The 15088-nt window shown below is 47.7% G+C and overlaps 1 protein-coding gene across 1 annotated transcript in view; it reads right to left on the bottom strand.

Moving 5' to 3' along the window:
- RTEL1 (regulator of telomere elongation helicase 1) overlaps positions 1–15088 on the bottom strand; it is a gene marked incomplete at its 3' end in the record, with an annotated part of 59820 nt that overhangs the window by 27458 nt on the left and 17274 nt on the right. Inside the window, exon 6 of the mRNA XM_015414008.1 lies at positions 945–1020. Coding sequence (XP_015269494.1) covers positions 945–1020 — 76 coding nt within the window. The remainder of the gene's footprint in view (positions 1–944; positions 1021–15088) is intronic.

The following is a 15088-nucleotide window of genomic DNA, read 5'->3' as shown; positions in this document are numbered from 1 at the left end:
AGGGTACCCAAGGGGCTCCCCATACACACCTTCCAAAAGAGAGACTTTCTTCACATAATTTGCAATTGATCTGTGGAACTCACAGCCACGGAGGCCAGATCTTTAGATGGCTTTAAAAGGGGGCCAGAACCAGTGTGGTGTACTGGACAGAGTGTTAGACTAGAAATAATACCCAAATAATGATTAACACGTGGAAGTCACTGCCACAGGAGGTGGTGGCGGCTACAAGCATGGACGGCTTCAAGAGGGAATTAGATATGCATATAGAGTAGAGGTCCATCGGGGGCTATTAGCCACAAGGTATAGATAGGGATTCTGGGGCAAATGATGCTCTATATTCTTGGTGCTTGGGGGGAGACAGTGGGAGGGCTTCTAGTGTCCTGGCCCCACTCCTGGACCTCCTGAGGGCACCTGCTGAGCGGTCGGGTTAGAACGGACAAGAGGAAGTCCTTCTTCACCCAAAGAGTGATGAACACTTGGAATTCACTGCCACAGGAAGTGGTGGCGGCCACAAGCATGGACGGCTTCAAAAGGGAATTAGATAAGCATATGGAGCAGAGGTCCATCAGTGGCTATTAGCCACAAGGTATAGATAGGGACTCTTGGTCTGGGGCAAGTGATGCTCTGTCTTCTTGGTGCTTGGGGGGGTCAACAGTGGGATGGCTTCTAATGTCCTGGCCCCACTGGTGGACCTCCTGATGGCCCCCGGTATTTCTGGCTACTGTGTGACACAGAGTGTTGGACCGGATGGACCATTGGCCTGATCCAACATTGGCTTCTATTATGTTCTTATATCTCACTTTGTTTGGTATTACAATGAATTAATGCACAAGACTAAAGCATTTGGTAAACCAGAACTTCCCCTGTACCTTTTCAGGCCATCTCAGCCAGAGGTGGCCAGTAAACTTCCAAAAGAGCACAAAAGAGTGCAGAAGAACAATTACCGGTGCTTATTTCCATTTCTGACAAGATCTTCAATATCCAAGATGGAGCTGAGCAGGTCCTTCTCAGTGCTCTTCTCTGCAAAGTACAAAAGGAGCAGAATATAAATGCAACAGCTTGTACCATGGAGCTTCAGCTGAATTGCCTTGATTTGAATTCCTTGTTTTATTGTGCATCAGTTCTGAGAGAAATATATGACCATCATTGTCAGCATACCATAAGTTTTTAAAAACCTAAGAACATCAGAAGAACCCTGCTGGATCGAATCAATGGTCCATCTAGTCCAGCATCCTGTCTCCCACAGTGGCCAACCAGTTCCTCCGGAGGGCCAACAACAGGGCAGAGAGGCCGAGGCCTTCAAAAGAACATCAGAAGAGCCCTGCTGGATCAGACCAGTGGTCCATTTGGTCCAGCATTGTGTCTCACACAATGGCCTACAAGTTCCTCTGGAGGGCCAAGTACAGGGCATATAGGCCGAGGCCTTCATATGAACATCAGAAGAGCTCTGCTGGATCGGACCAGTGGTCCATTTGGTCCAGCATCGTGTCTCACACAATGGCCTACAAGTTCCTCTGGAGGGCCAAGTACAGGGCATAGAGGCCGAGGCCTTCATATGAACATCAGAAGAGCCCTGCTGGATCAGACCAGTGGTCCATTTGGTCCAGCATCCCGTCTCACAGAGTGGCCAACCAGTTCCTCTGGAGGGCCAACAACAGGGCAGAGAGGCCGAGGCCTTCATAGGAACATCAGAAGAGCCCTGCTGGGTCAGACCAGTGGTCCATCTAGTCCAGCATCCTGTCTCACACTGTGGCCAGCCAGTTCCAACTACTAACACTTCTCAGTTGATCATCATTTTATTCAAGCTATGATACAACACAAGCATTCAGGCATATAAATATAGGAGTAACCCTGGCTGTCATCATAATACAAGTCACTGCTGAAATTCCTAGGTGCTATGGGTACCAGTGTTCCCTCTAAGTTGAGTTAGTGTGAGCTAGCTCACAGTTTTTTAGCCTCCAGCTCACACATTTTTCCCTTAGTTCAGGAAGAAGAAGAGGAGGAGGAGGAGATTGGATTTATACCCCGCCCTTCACTACCCAAAGGTGTCTCAGAGCGGCTCACAAACTCCTTTCCCTTCCCCTCCCCACAACAGACACCCTGTGAGGTAGGTGGGGATGAGAGAGCTCTGACAGAAACTGCTCTTTTTCAAGAACAGCTCTTATCAGAACTATGGCTTGCCCAAGGTCATCCAACCAGGTGCGAGTGGAGGAGTGGGGAATGAAACCTGGTTCTCCGAGATTAGAGTCCGCGCACCTAACCACTAGACCAAACTGGCTCCAGAGCAAACTAATTTATGCAGCAGCCAAATTGCTCGCTCACAAGTTTAATGCCAGTAGCTCACACAGTAGAATCTTTGCTCACAAGACTCCACAGCTTAGAGGGAACATTGATGGGTACCTGTCACCTGGGATTTGTCAAGTTATCTAATAAACCTTAAAGTCCTGTAAAGTAGACCAATATTACCCAATTGTTATTTTTAGGAATGTGAATAATGACACAGAACACACACACACACACACACACACACACACACACACACAGAGTCCTTTTTAAGACATGCAACCAGCTACTGAAAAAACCACGAAGGGTAACCCAGTTTGTATAGTAACCAAACTGCTGCCTGAAGCAGCTCAAATATAACCCCTGCTCTTCATCTGTCTCTGGCTGAGCAATTGCAGTAAGGAAAATCTACCCGCAATTAACTTCTAGACATCAGTAAAGTGAGGTAGTCAGTCTTCCTTCGTTACCATTTACTTTTGCTTCCAAAAGGTAACATTCTGCAGAATTCTAGAAGAGTAGTGGTGTTAATTAGCTGCAACAAGAAAAAATCTTGTGGCATCTTACAGACTAAAATGTACAGGTGGGGTGTCACCTGACGCTGCCACCACTCTGGATTTAGGATCCCCTTCAGCAGGCCCAGAGCACCCTCCCAAGACCTTCAGACCTCCCTTTTGGCCGAATAATAGGCGTGAAGACCAGGCAGAGTAAGCAACAAGGAAAAGGTTTATTTTATAGGCTGTCAAACAAACAAGGTGCAAGAATAACAACAGTAAGTGGGTGAAAAGAAAAGAAATCAAATGCCCTAACACCTCTAAATATATACTGTCCCTAGCTCACTATAAGTGGGCCTCAGTCTGCTCACCCTTTCTTCTCAGGATGAGGGTTTCTTCCCCACAGCAGCTTCCCTTCTGGCCCTGTTCCCTGGAAAGAAGAACAGCTTTTCCTCTAGTAAAGGTAAAGGTTCCCTTGCTTGAAATCCAGTCAAATCTGACTCTAGGGTTGCGGTGCTCATCTCCGTTTCCAAGCCGAAGAGCCAGCACTGTCCAAAGACGTTTCCGTGGTCATGTGGCCGGCATGACTAAACACCAAGGTGCACAGAACGCTGTTACCTTCCCACTGAAGTACCAGTACCAGTTCTTCTATTCCCCAGCCCTTTTCTTCCCTATTGGTCAAAATTGGTGTCAAAACTTCCCAAGGCCTTCTGGGGTTTGTAGGCCCAGCCTCCCCTACTGCTAGCCAGGCTCCCTGGGCCTAGTAGGACTCCGATGGCACAGCCCAGATCATGACACGCTCTCAGACACATAAAGTGGATCCATATATTACAGACAATATACGAAGAAACCTTCCTAGCAAACTGCATACATCTGAAGAAGCAGGCTGCAGCCTACAAGTGCACAGTAACAGTATTCAACCGTAAAACGCCACAAAATTCTTTACTGCGTGTCTTGAAGAATGAATTCTAAACCCCAAGTCTGTGTACTATCTATTTATTGCAGAAGACAAAGCAAGAGAGATCTGACGTAAATATAGCCGTTAGGCTTAAACATACAGGACAACCGCCCGCAGACTGTTTAAAAGACAGGATAAAATGAGGAAGAGCAGAACAACGCAAGTTGCTTTGGGCAAGTATGAAGTCAATAAATAAATAAAAATCGCCAGCGTTGCCACGCTATCCTTCTCAAATCCAACGTCATACTTCAAGAACCAGGGTGGGGGAGTGGTTAAGAGTATCAGACCAGGATCTGGGAGACCCAGGTTCAAATCCCCACTCCACAATGGAAGCTCACACTCTCTCAGCCTAATCTACCCCACAGGGTTGTTGTGAAGACACAACGAGGGAGAAGAGAATCATGTAAGCTGCTTTGGGTCCCCCACTGGGGAGACAGGAGGGACATAAATGAATAAATAAATCAAATAAAAAGCTGTGGCTGCCCACAACCATGTAAGAAGAAGAGACTGGATTTATACCCCGCCCGTCACTCAGAGTCTCAGAGAGGCTTACAAACTCCTTTCCCTTTCCCTCCTCACAACAGACACCCTGGGAGGTAGGTGGGGCTGAGAGAGCTCTTGAGAGAACTTGTGACTGAACCAAGGTCACCCAGCCGGCTGCATGTGGAGAAGTGGGGAATCAAACCCGGTTCTCCCAGATTAGAGTCCACGCACCTAACCATTACACCAAACTGGTTTTCCTGCAAGCTCCTTTCCCCCCTTCAGACAGCCCTGTAAGACCCTCCCTCTCAAGACTCAGAGTCTGCAAGCTTTCACATCTTCCAGTTTGGGCTGGGCTTGGCCTGTTCCACCAGGCCTATTCCACAAGCAGAGCCAGTTTGGTGTAGTGGTTAAGTGCGCAGATTCTACTCTGGGAGAACCGGGTTTGATTCCCCACTCCTCCACTTGCACCTGGTGGATGACCTTGGGCAAGCCGTAGTTCTGATAAGAGCTGTCCTTGAAAAAGAGACCTTTCTGTCAGAGCTCTCTCAACCCCACCTACCTCACAGGGTGTCTGTTGTGGGGAGGGGAAGGGAAAGGAGTTTGTAAGCCGCTCTGAGACTCCTTCGGGTAGTGAAGGGCGGGGGATAAATCCAATGTCTTCTTCTTCTGATCACTGATCCACACACACACATAACTCAGTCAGAGGGAATCTTGTCCCTTACGATAAAGTCTAGGCCTCTGTTCCTTGGCATATCTACAAAATATCACACTGAGCGTATCCTGTAGGCAGCTGCTAGGAAGAGAAAAAATAACAGAGCAGATGCCTAGGGGCTGATGCGTGACTCTCAAGCAGCTAGCAGCAGGGAACCAGAGGAAATGGATTCCAGCAAGCCCAAATAAGCCCTGTGCTGCTTCCCAGTGTCATATAACTGAAAAGGCGATTTAAGGGTTAAAATGAAAGTTACCAGACCAGGCTTGATTGCTCATTTAAGCAAACCAAGGCTGGACTGTCTATCTTCTGCAGTCCTATCATCTCTCCACTTATATAAAAGTTTAATCACAATATCCTGTGCTCGTGAGGGTTTAAGTTCTGGGTCTGAGTCGGCTCTTTTCTTGCCTCTCCTGGTCTCCGTCTTGGCGATTTCTTTCCAATTCACAGATTCGCAAAATAAAGCACTCTTCTAGATGATAAGATTTAGTCCTCCATGCCTCTCTGTTTACGCTTTCCAAAGACCCTTAGAAATATATTAAAAAAGCAAATTTAGTTGAAGTCCTCCTCAAAATGTCGGGCGCAACTTCTCTATGGTAATTTCATGTAGAGTAGGTCAGATTGGTATTTTGCAGGCCCTTCCTTCCGCATAAAACTCACTTCCGGTCCGGCACCTTTAAAAGTTCCACTGTCTTCCTTTCGCTAATGCCCGTCTAGGAATTCAACTTCCTGGATGTTTCACACGGACCTCTTTCTTTGTGACACCAGCCTGCTCTTCCCACGCTATTGTTCGTGAGTTTCGATTTTACAGTTGCGCACACGGCTCCATCTTCACCACAGGAATGTTAAACAATAAGCGTTTTTACAGTTTTTAAAGGCTTCAATCAACTTTTTTCTCTCCGGAATCGGATTTCTGGGATTTACTATTCATTTTCCGCTCAACCGCTTAATTCAAATTGACTCCAAACTCAGTTCAGGTAAGCGGCACGTTTTTGTTATCTAGCACGTTCAAAACGGGTTTCGCATTGTTTCTTTTAACTCACAGTTGTTGTCCTTCTTCAAAGAAGTCTGCTGACGAAGAATTTATGCCGGTAATCCGGCTCGATCGGCCACTATAGAGTTGCTTGGCACTTGCCTTCTTCGTGGGAGGAGGTCAAAGCCCAATTCAGCTTCTTCCGAAGCTGGATTACGCCAACCTCACACTCCCTCTAGGGCGCTGCTGCCTGCTTGTCCCCCCCCCTCGCTGGGGAGTGATGCGTTGGGCTGTGTATTGCCCAAACTGTCAAAAGTGGCCGTCGCTCGCTTCGCACGATCGCGAAACGCTTCAGTCCTCCATCTTAGCCAGACCGGAAGCCCATAACTGAAAAGGCTTTTAAGGGTTAAAATGAAAGTTACCAGACCAGGCTTGATTGCTCATTTAAGCAAACCAAGGCTGGACTGTCTATCTTCTGCAGTCCTATCATCTCTCCACTTATATAAAAGTTTAATCACAATATCCTGTGCTCGTGAGTTTCACTCACATATTCCATGATGCCAAATGCTTCCCCTTTGTTTCGCTTAAGCTTGCAACGGCATCAGTTTCATAAGACCGCTCAAGGATATTTTGAAATGTGTTTTCTGATTTCATTCTCTTCACAATTACTGAGCATCTAAAGATCGGTCACACCACAAGACCTGCTGGATCAGACCAGACCGGCATCCTGTCTCACACAGTGGCCAGCCAGTCCCTCTGGAGGGCCAATAGACAGGGCACAGAGGCCGAGGCCTTCCCCTGATGTTGCCTCCTGGCTCTGGGATTCAGAGGATTAGTCCCCCAGAATGTGGAGGGAACAGTCACCAAAGCTGGGAACCATTGATAGACTTATCCTCCATGAATTTATCTGATCTCCTTTAAAAGCTGTTCATTCCTGTGGCCATCACGATATCCTCTGGCAGTGAATCCCACCTTTTAATACCTCGCTGTGAAAAGAGGTGATTCCTTTTGTCCATCCTGAACCTACTGCCCATCAGCTTCATTGGATGCCCTCGAGTTCTAGTATTCGGGGAGAGGGGGAGAAAAAGTTCTCTCTGTCAACTCGCTTGCTGCCGTGCATAATTTTGTAAACCTTTATAAACATCCTGCCTCGGCGGGTAGGATGTGGGGTATTAAATAAATAAATAAATAAATAAATAATAAGAACATGAGAGAAGCCAATGTTGGGTCAGGCCAATGGCCCATCTAATCCAACACTCTGTGTCACACAGTGGCCAAAAACACCAGGTGCCTTCAGGAGCTCTATCAGCAGTGGGGCCTGGACACTAGAAGCCCTCCCACTGTTGCCCCCCGAAGCACCAAGAATACAGAGCATCCCTTGCCCCACACCGAGAGTTCCTATCTATACCTTGTGGCTAAGAGCCACCGATGGACCTCTGCTCCATATAAGACATAAGAGATGCCAATGTTGGATCAGGCCAATGGCCCATCCAGTTCCAACACTCTGTGTCACCCAGTGGCCAAAAATACCAGGTACCATCAGGAGGTCCAGCGTTGGGGTCAGGACACTAGAAGCCCCCCCACTGTTGCCCCCCCAAGCACCAAGAATACAGAGCATCCCTTGCTCCAGACCGAGAGTTCCTATCTACACCTTTTGACTAATGGCCATTGATGGAGTTCTGCTCCATATGCTTATCGAATACCCTCTTATAAGAACATAAGAGAAGGCAGTATTGGATCAGACCGATGGTCCATCCAGTCCAACACTCTGTGTCACACAGTGGCCAAAAAGACCAGGGGCCATCAGGAGGTCCCGCAGTGGGGCCAGGACACTAGAAGCCCTCCCACACACCAAGAAGACAAAAGCATCTCTTGCCCCAGCTGAGAGTTCCTGTCTATCCCTTGTGGCTAATGGCCACTGATGGACTGTGGCTAATGGGCACTGATGCTCCAGATGTTTATACAATCCAATCCCCTCCCAGTCCTCTTTTTCCCCTAAGAGTCCCAAATGTGCGAGCCTTTTAAGGATGATGGTCCATCTCCTTGATCATTCTGATTTCATTTCTTCAGCTCTCCTCTATCCTTTTTGAGGTGGGGAGGGGTTTAGAAGAAGAGACTGGATTCATACCCCACCCTTCACTACCTGAATGAGTTTCAGAGCTGCTTACAATCTTTTTTCCTTTCCCCTCCCCCCAACATGAGGTAGGTGGGGCTGAGCAGGTGGGGCTGAGAGAGCTCTTTTCGAGAACTGCTCATGAGAGAACAGCTCTGAAAAAACTTGTAACCGGCCCAAGGTCACACCAGCAGCTGCACGTGGAGGAGTGGGGAATCAAACCCGGTTCTCCCAGAATTTTTACTAAAATTCCACACGACATTCCAAATGAGACCTGAAATGGAGGAGAGAAGGGCGTAATCTGTTTTGGGTCCTCGCTGGGAAGAAAGGTGGGGTATACATGAAGTAAATGAATACGTAAGTTAATGAATAATTTAGAGGCATGATTACATCAACCATTCCTGTTGCCCACAGCATACTGAGGTGAGATTCTCAGTGAGGCTTTTTTTACAGTGAACCCACTGAGTAACTATAACCTGTTCGCAAACCATCCGTGTGCATCCTTTCACAGGGTACCCACGGTGGTCTGCAGCAGAAAGGCTAGAGTCTAGCACCTTAGAGAGGAGGAGGAGGAGGAGGAGATTGGATTTATACCCCACCCTTCACTACCCAAAGGTGTCTCAGAGTGGCTCACAAACTCCTTTCCCTCCCCTTCCCACAACAGACACCCTGTGAGGTAGAAGAAGAAGAAGAGATTGGATTTATACCCAGTCCTTCACTACCCAAAGGAATCTCAGAGCAGCTTACAAACTCCTTTCCCTTCCCCTCCCCACAACAGACACCCTGTGAGGTAGAAGAAGAAGAAGAAGAAGAGATTGGATTTCTACCCCGCCCTTTAGGAAAAGATTGGATTTATACCACACCCTTCACTACCCAAAGGAGTCTCAGAGTGGCTTACAAACTCCTTTCCCTTCCCCTCCCCACAACAGGCACCCTGTGAGGCAGGTGGGGCTGAGAGAGCTCTGAGAGGAGGAGGAGGAGGAGGAGGAAAAGATTGGATTTATACCACACCCTTCACTACCCAAAGGAGTCTCAGAGTGGCTTACAAACTCCTTTCCCTTCCCCTCCCCACAACAGGCACCCTGTGAGGCAGGTGGGGCTGAGAGAGCTCTGAGAGGAGGAGGAGGAGGAGGAGGAAAAGATTGGATTTATACCACACCCTTCACTACCCAAAGGAGTCTCAGAGTGGTTGTGGGGTGGGTTGGGGAGGGGAGGGCAAAGGAGTTTGTAAGCCGCTCTGAGACTCGTAGTGAAGGGCAGGGTATAAACCCAATCTCCTCCTCCTCTTGTTCTCAAAGTAGTTTAGATTCCCTCTCTTTTACTCTGTTCTCTGTGTTGGCTGTTCTCTCTGACACACAGACAGGGAATCGTTGCTTTGTGCAGACAGCTCCAGAGGAGGCACTATTTTCCTGCCTTATATCTGCCACTTTTTTGTTTTTAAAGGAAATACATGCTGCAGTATAGAGCAGAAGGCAAGCCTAGCATCAAGACCGGCACTCAGCGGCACAGGCTGCCCCCACCAAACATCCTTGGGCTACTCTTTCCTGCCTGCATATGGGCAACAGTGGAGACCAGGAGGAAAAGCAGCCGATATCTCTGTCAGGCCCTGATCTGGATAGCCCAAGCTAGCCTGATTTCATCAGATCTAGAAAGCTAAGCAGGATCAGCCCTGGTTGGTTCTTGGATGGGAGGCTACCAAGGAAGTCCAGGGTTGCTATGCAGAGGCAGGCAATGGCTAACCACCTCTGTTCATCTCTTGCCTTGAAAACGCTCTGAGGTTACCATAATTTGATTGCAATCTGATGGCACTTAATTATTGTCCTGACCTGGATGGCCCAGGCTAACCCCATCTCGTCAGATCTCGGAAGCTAAGCAGGGTTGGCCCTGGGCAGTATTTGGATGGGAGACCACCGAGGAAGACCAGGGTGGCAATGCAGAGGGAGGCAAGGGCAAACCACCTCTGAATGTCTCTTGTCTTGGAAACCCTGGAAGGTTGCCATAAGTTGGCTGTGATTTGCCGGCAAAAGCAAACAAATCGCCATCAGAAGAAGAGTTAGTTTTTATACAAAACGTTTCTCTACCCTAAGGAGTCTCAACGCGGCTTACGATCGCCTTCCCTTCCTCTCCCCACAACAATAACCTTGTGAGGTAGGTGGGGTTGAGAGAGTTCTGACGGAAGTCTGTGACTGGCCCAAGGTCACCCAGCACTCCTCTCATGTGAACACCTTTGGTCCATCAAACTCAGCACTGTCTACTCAGACTGGCAGCGGTTTTCCAGGGTCTCAGGTGGCGGTCCTTCACACCCCCTACTACCTGGTCCTTTTAACTGGAGATGCTGGGGATTGAACCTGGGACCTTCCGCATGCCAATCAGATGCTCCACCACTGAGCTACAGCCACTCCCAGGAGGAGTGGGGAATCAAACCCAATTCACCAGATTAGAGTCCACCACTCTTAACCACTACACCACACTGGCAACAAGGAGGAAGGATCCACCATTGGCCTCAAAACAAGGCAGCTGCCACCAGGGAGGGTTTTGGCAAACACACTTAGAAGAAGAGATTGGATTTATGCCCCACCCTTCACTCCCCGAAGGAGTCTCAGAGCGGCTTACAATCTCCTTTCCCTTCCCCTCCCCACAACAGACAACCCTGTAAGGTCGGTGGGGCTGAGAGAGCGCTGATAGAAGTGCTCTTTCCAGAACAGCTCTGAAAGAACGTGTGACTGATCCAAGGTCACACCAGCAGCTGCATGTGGAGAAGCGGGGAATCAAACCCGGTTCTCCCAGATTGGATTCCGTGCTCCTAACCACTACACCAAACTGGCTCCCTCAAGTTTCAAGGTTCTACATGGCCTTCCCCTAAACTACAGCCTTGGTCCTAGCATCATACAAGGTATCAGGATTCCTCCAGGGTTTGGACACTCTAACATTTTCTTGGTAGACCCACTTCGGGCATTCATGCAAAGAGGAACTGCAGGATGGCCAACATCCCATGACCCGTCACTCCTATACTTCCGCTGCACATTTAGATATTCCCACAACAGATGCTTTCTCTAGGACTGCCACTGTGAAGGCCTCAAAGTGGAAGAGGGTGAACTATCACGAAGCTTCCTTATACTGAACCAGACCCTCAGTCTTTCAAGATCAGTACGGTCCACAAAGACTGGCAGTGGCTCTCTAGGGTCTCAGGCTGAGGTCTTTCCCATCACTTCCTGCCTGTTCCTTTTAACTGGAGATGCCAGGGACTGAACCTGGGACCTTCTGTGTGCAAAAGCAGAGACTCTTCCACTGAGCCGCAGGTGGCTTCATGGGGTCACAGATGCCAATCGATCAGTACAGTGCACAAATGCTGGTAGAACCACAGTATTCCCAGAGATTAATCCAAAGGAGGTCTCAGGCATGAGCAAAACTGTCAGCTAGCTGCCGCGCTTTCTTTGTTTTCTTTCGTCCCTGACTTTTGCGCAGCCGCACATGCTTGCTTTGCTTAGCTACCGTGGGTAACATAAGGGAGGCGCTCTTTCCGAACTGGTTCAGCCAGACAGTGTTCTCAGTATAACCTTGAAGGGAAGGGAGGGCTTGGATTCCACTACTGTGAATATTTCTGCTCTCAGGGGATTGGGGTGAGTCTCCCGTTCATGATGTAATATCCCGCTGGGAGGATTCCCGCACACGCGCGCTTGGATTTCATTTGCTTAGCTAGATGCAGCATCAGAGTATAGGTATGGAGCCCCTTGCACTAATCGCTATTCCTGACAATGTACCTGTACCACTAGGCAATAGACCAGTATTTCAATAAAACATAGCCTTTTCAGGAGAGTGTGTTTGGACCTGCTTGCTGTTGACCCTGACAAAAACACAGTGAGTACACTGCAGCTAAAATCAGTGTGCTTCTCAGATTGTGGAGCCAGTTTGGTGCAGAGAGCTAGTTTGATGTAGTGGTTAAGAGCACGGACTCTAATCTGCAAGAACCGGTTTTGATTCCCCACTCCTCCACATGCAGCTGTTGACCTTGGGTCAGTCACAAGTTCTCTCAGAGCTGTTCTCTCAAGGACAGTTCTCAAAGAGCTCTCTCAGCCTCACCTACCTCACAGGCAGTGCTCCCTCTAAGCTCAGAGTGGCTAGCTCACAGGTTTTTAGCCTCCAGCTCACAGATTTTTGTCTTAGCTCAGGAAGGAGGGCTCCAGAGCAAACTAATTTATGCCGGAGCCAAATTGCTCACTCACAACTTCAATGCCAGTAGCTCGCAAAGTAGAATTTTTGCTCACAGGACTCCACAGCTTAGAGGGAGCATTGCTCACAGGGTGTCTGTTGTGGGGGAGGGGAGGGAGAGGGATTGTAAACCGCCCTGAGACTCCATTGGGTAGTGTGGGGTATAAATGCAATCTCTTCCTCTTCTTTTCTGTACACACCAATAAGGAATTTCCCCCCCCTGAATGCAGCCGCCTCGAACCGCTGCTGGGCAACATCCATGCTTTCCTGCGCCAGCCGCACAGAAAATAAAGGGAGTATGTGCAGCAATGGCATTTGATGGATCGCTCTGTCTTTCAACTTATACAGCTATACGAACCAACCTGGGGCCTGCTGCTCCTGCAATTCCGGGAACGTGTCCAGAAAACGCGAACATCTGTTGATTTAGCTCTTAATTATTTTTTCATAAGGCACCATAATATGTGCAGATGAAACTGTTCTCAGAATATATTCATTTTTCTCAGTACCATCTTTTCTTTATTTATGTAGCCCTAAATTGAATATACTGTTTGGCTGTACTCCATACGGTCCCAAATGCAAAGATCCTGCTAGTACCTGGGTCCTGAGCTGCCAGGGAGAAAAAAGTGGGCATATCAAAATATTTAAAATAAATAAATTTAAGGAGGCAGCCTCTTACCACCCTCTGAGCACATCCACAAGTCATTTCATGTGGCAGAAGGTGCCGGGTTTAATGGGCAACAGCTTTCCAAAAAGGAAACAATTATCTACAGCTAGGGAAGCCCAAATCTTATCACTGTCAATACAGGAAATCATCCTCAGGAAACTGTTATGATTGACATGATCAAGGTTTATAAGATCATACATGGGATAGAGCAGGTAGAGAAAGATGAACTTTTCTCCCTTTCTCACAATACAAGAACTCGTGGGCACTCCATGAAATTGCTGAGCGGTCGGGTTAGAACGGATAAAAGGAAGTCCTTCTTCACCCAAAGAGTGATTAACACATGGAACTCACTGCCACAGGAAGTGGTGGCGGCTACAAGCATGGACGGCTTCAAGAGGGAATTAGATAAGCATATGGAACAGAGGTCCATCAGTGGCTATTAGCCACAAGGTATAGATAGGGACTCTGGGGCAAGGGATGCTCTGTCTTCTTGGTCCTTGGGAAGGGGGGGTCAACAGTGGGAGGGCTTCTAGTGTCCTGGCCCCACTGGTGGACCTCCTGATGGCACTTTTTTTTTTTTGGCCACTGTGTGACAGAGTGTTGGACTGGATGGGACTTTGGCCTGATCCGACATTGGCGTCTCTTATGTTCTTATGATATACTGAATGTAAATCTGTTTAATAGATGTGGGATCCTCTGATGGGACCATGACAACAGAGATAGTATCGCCCACTCTGAATGGCAGTATGGCTCTCTAGGGCAGGGGTGTCGAACTCATTTGTTATGAGGGCCGGACCTGACAAAAAGGAGACCTTGCTGGGCAGGGCCATGTGCGCCAAAAAACCTGGTGCCAGGTAGTGGAGAGATAAACTTTATAAAGGACACAAACGCAAAGGGTTTGTTTTTTTTAAACTTAAAATAAAAATATGTTTAAAACATTAGCTCTGTAAGCTGCAAACCTACTTTTGATTCATCGACATTCACCACAGAAACCTCATGCTCAGAGTTCTGAGCCTAAGACCCAGGTTAAAACATGACATGGCTGAGTGATTGAGAGAGTCTGGCGAAGCAAGCTATGATGCAACAGCAGCAGCAGAAGTGGAAGCAGGAGACGGCCAGTTCCACTGCGGGACTGATGGAAGCCCTTTGGGGGCCTGATCCGGCCCCCGGGCTGCATGTTTGACACCCCAGCCCTAGGCTCTCAGCTCATGGTCCTTCACATAACATATTACCTTAGTGTTTTGCGTGGAAATGTCAGGGATGGGACCTACTGCATACAAAGCAAATGCTCCATCACTGGGCAAGGCTGGAGTCCCTCCTTCCAGTTCTTCTGTTAAATGGCATCTTTCAAGCCAGAGACATGGAAATGAACTAACTACGTGCCAAAGGCAAATGGAGTTGAGGATAATGGCAGAATTCATACAAGGATGTTCTTCTGCTGAAGTCTTAGAATGTTCCCTCATTAGATTTATTATTTACTAGCCTGCCACCGCGCTTCGCTACGGTATTTAAGTTCCGTAAATCCAGTTACGATACCGATGATGTGAAGTTTGAAATACTAACAGAGAAGATTGTAGTGTAAGAAATGAAGTGAAACATACTGTGACGATCTCCTTATTCTGGAGGACTGGTTTCCTTTTAAAAGTGTTCTTTATTTTATTCTACTATGTATATACGGCTGCCACCAGGAAATTTAAGGCTTTCCAAACCTTTATACTTTACTGTTGCTCTTACTATTTTGGTAGTCCAAGTTCAAGGCTTATGAGGAACTATGTGGTCCTAAGGAAGTATTTCTTTCAGAGCTGGTATATTTAAATAAAAGAGGATTTATTGAAATAATTTATCACACACAATATGCTCCCTTACTGACAGGGATCTTTCAGGTAACTTTGTAACACTTTAACTCAAGGTCATATAATTTCACTCTTTCTCTCCAGTTTATCAGGACATACAGCCTTTCTTCTAACTTGTCTTCAATTAAATGTTCATTTACTTTTTCTATTCTCTCAGCCTTACTTCCGTTTCTCACTTCCCTCACATAACAAAACTAACTGCTTGTCTCTCTCATTCCCCACACAGAACTAACTGAACTCTTCAACTGTCAAACCTGTAACTGTAACCTCTGACTGACATACAGACATATCCACTCATTCTCACTTCCAAAACCCCTCCCCCTCTCTGTCAACCACCAATCATACCACGCTT

Source organism: Gekko japonicus, unplaced genomic scaffold, assembly GCF_001447785.1.
Source record: "Gekko japonicus isolate JY-2015 unplaced genomic scaffold, Gekko_japonicus_V1.1 scaffold2433, whole genome shotgun sequence".
Taxonomy (NCBI): Eukaryota; Metazoa; Chordata; class Lepidosauria; order Squamata; family Gekkonidae; genus Gekko; species Gekko japonicus.
This window is presented reverse-complemented; position numbering and strand designations above follow the sequence as displayed.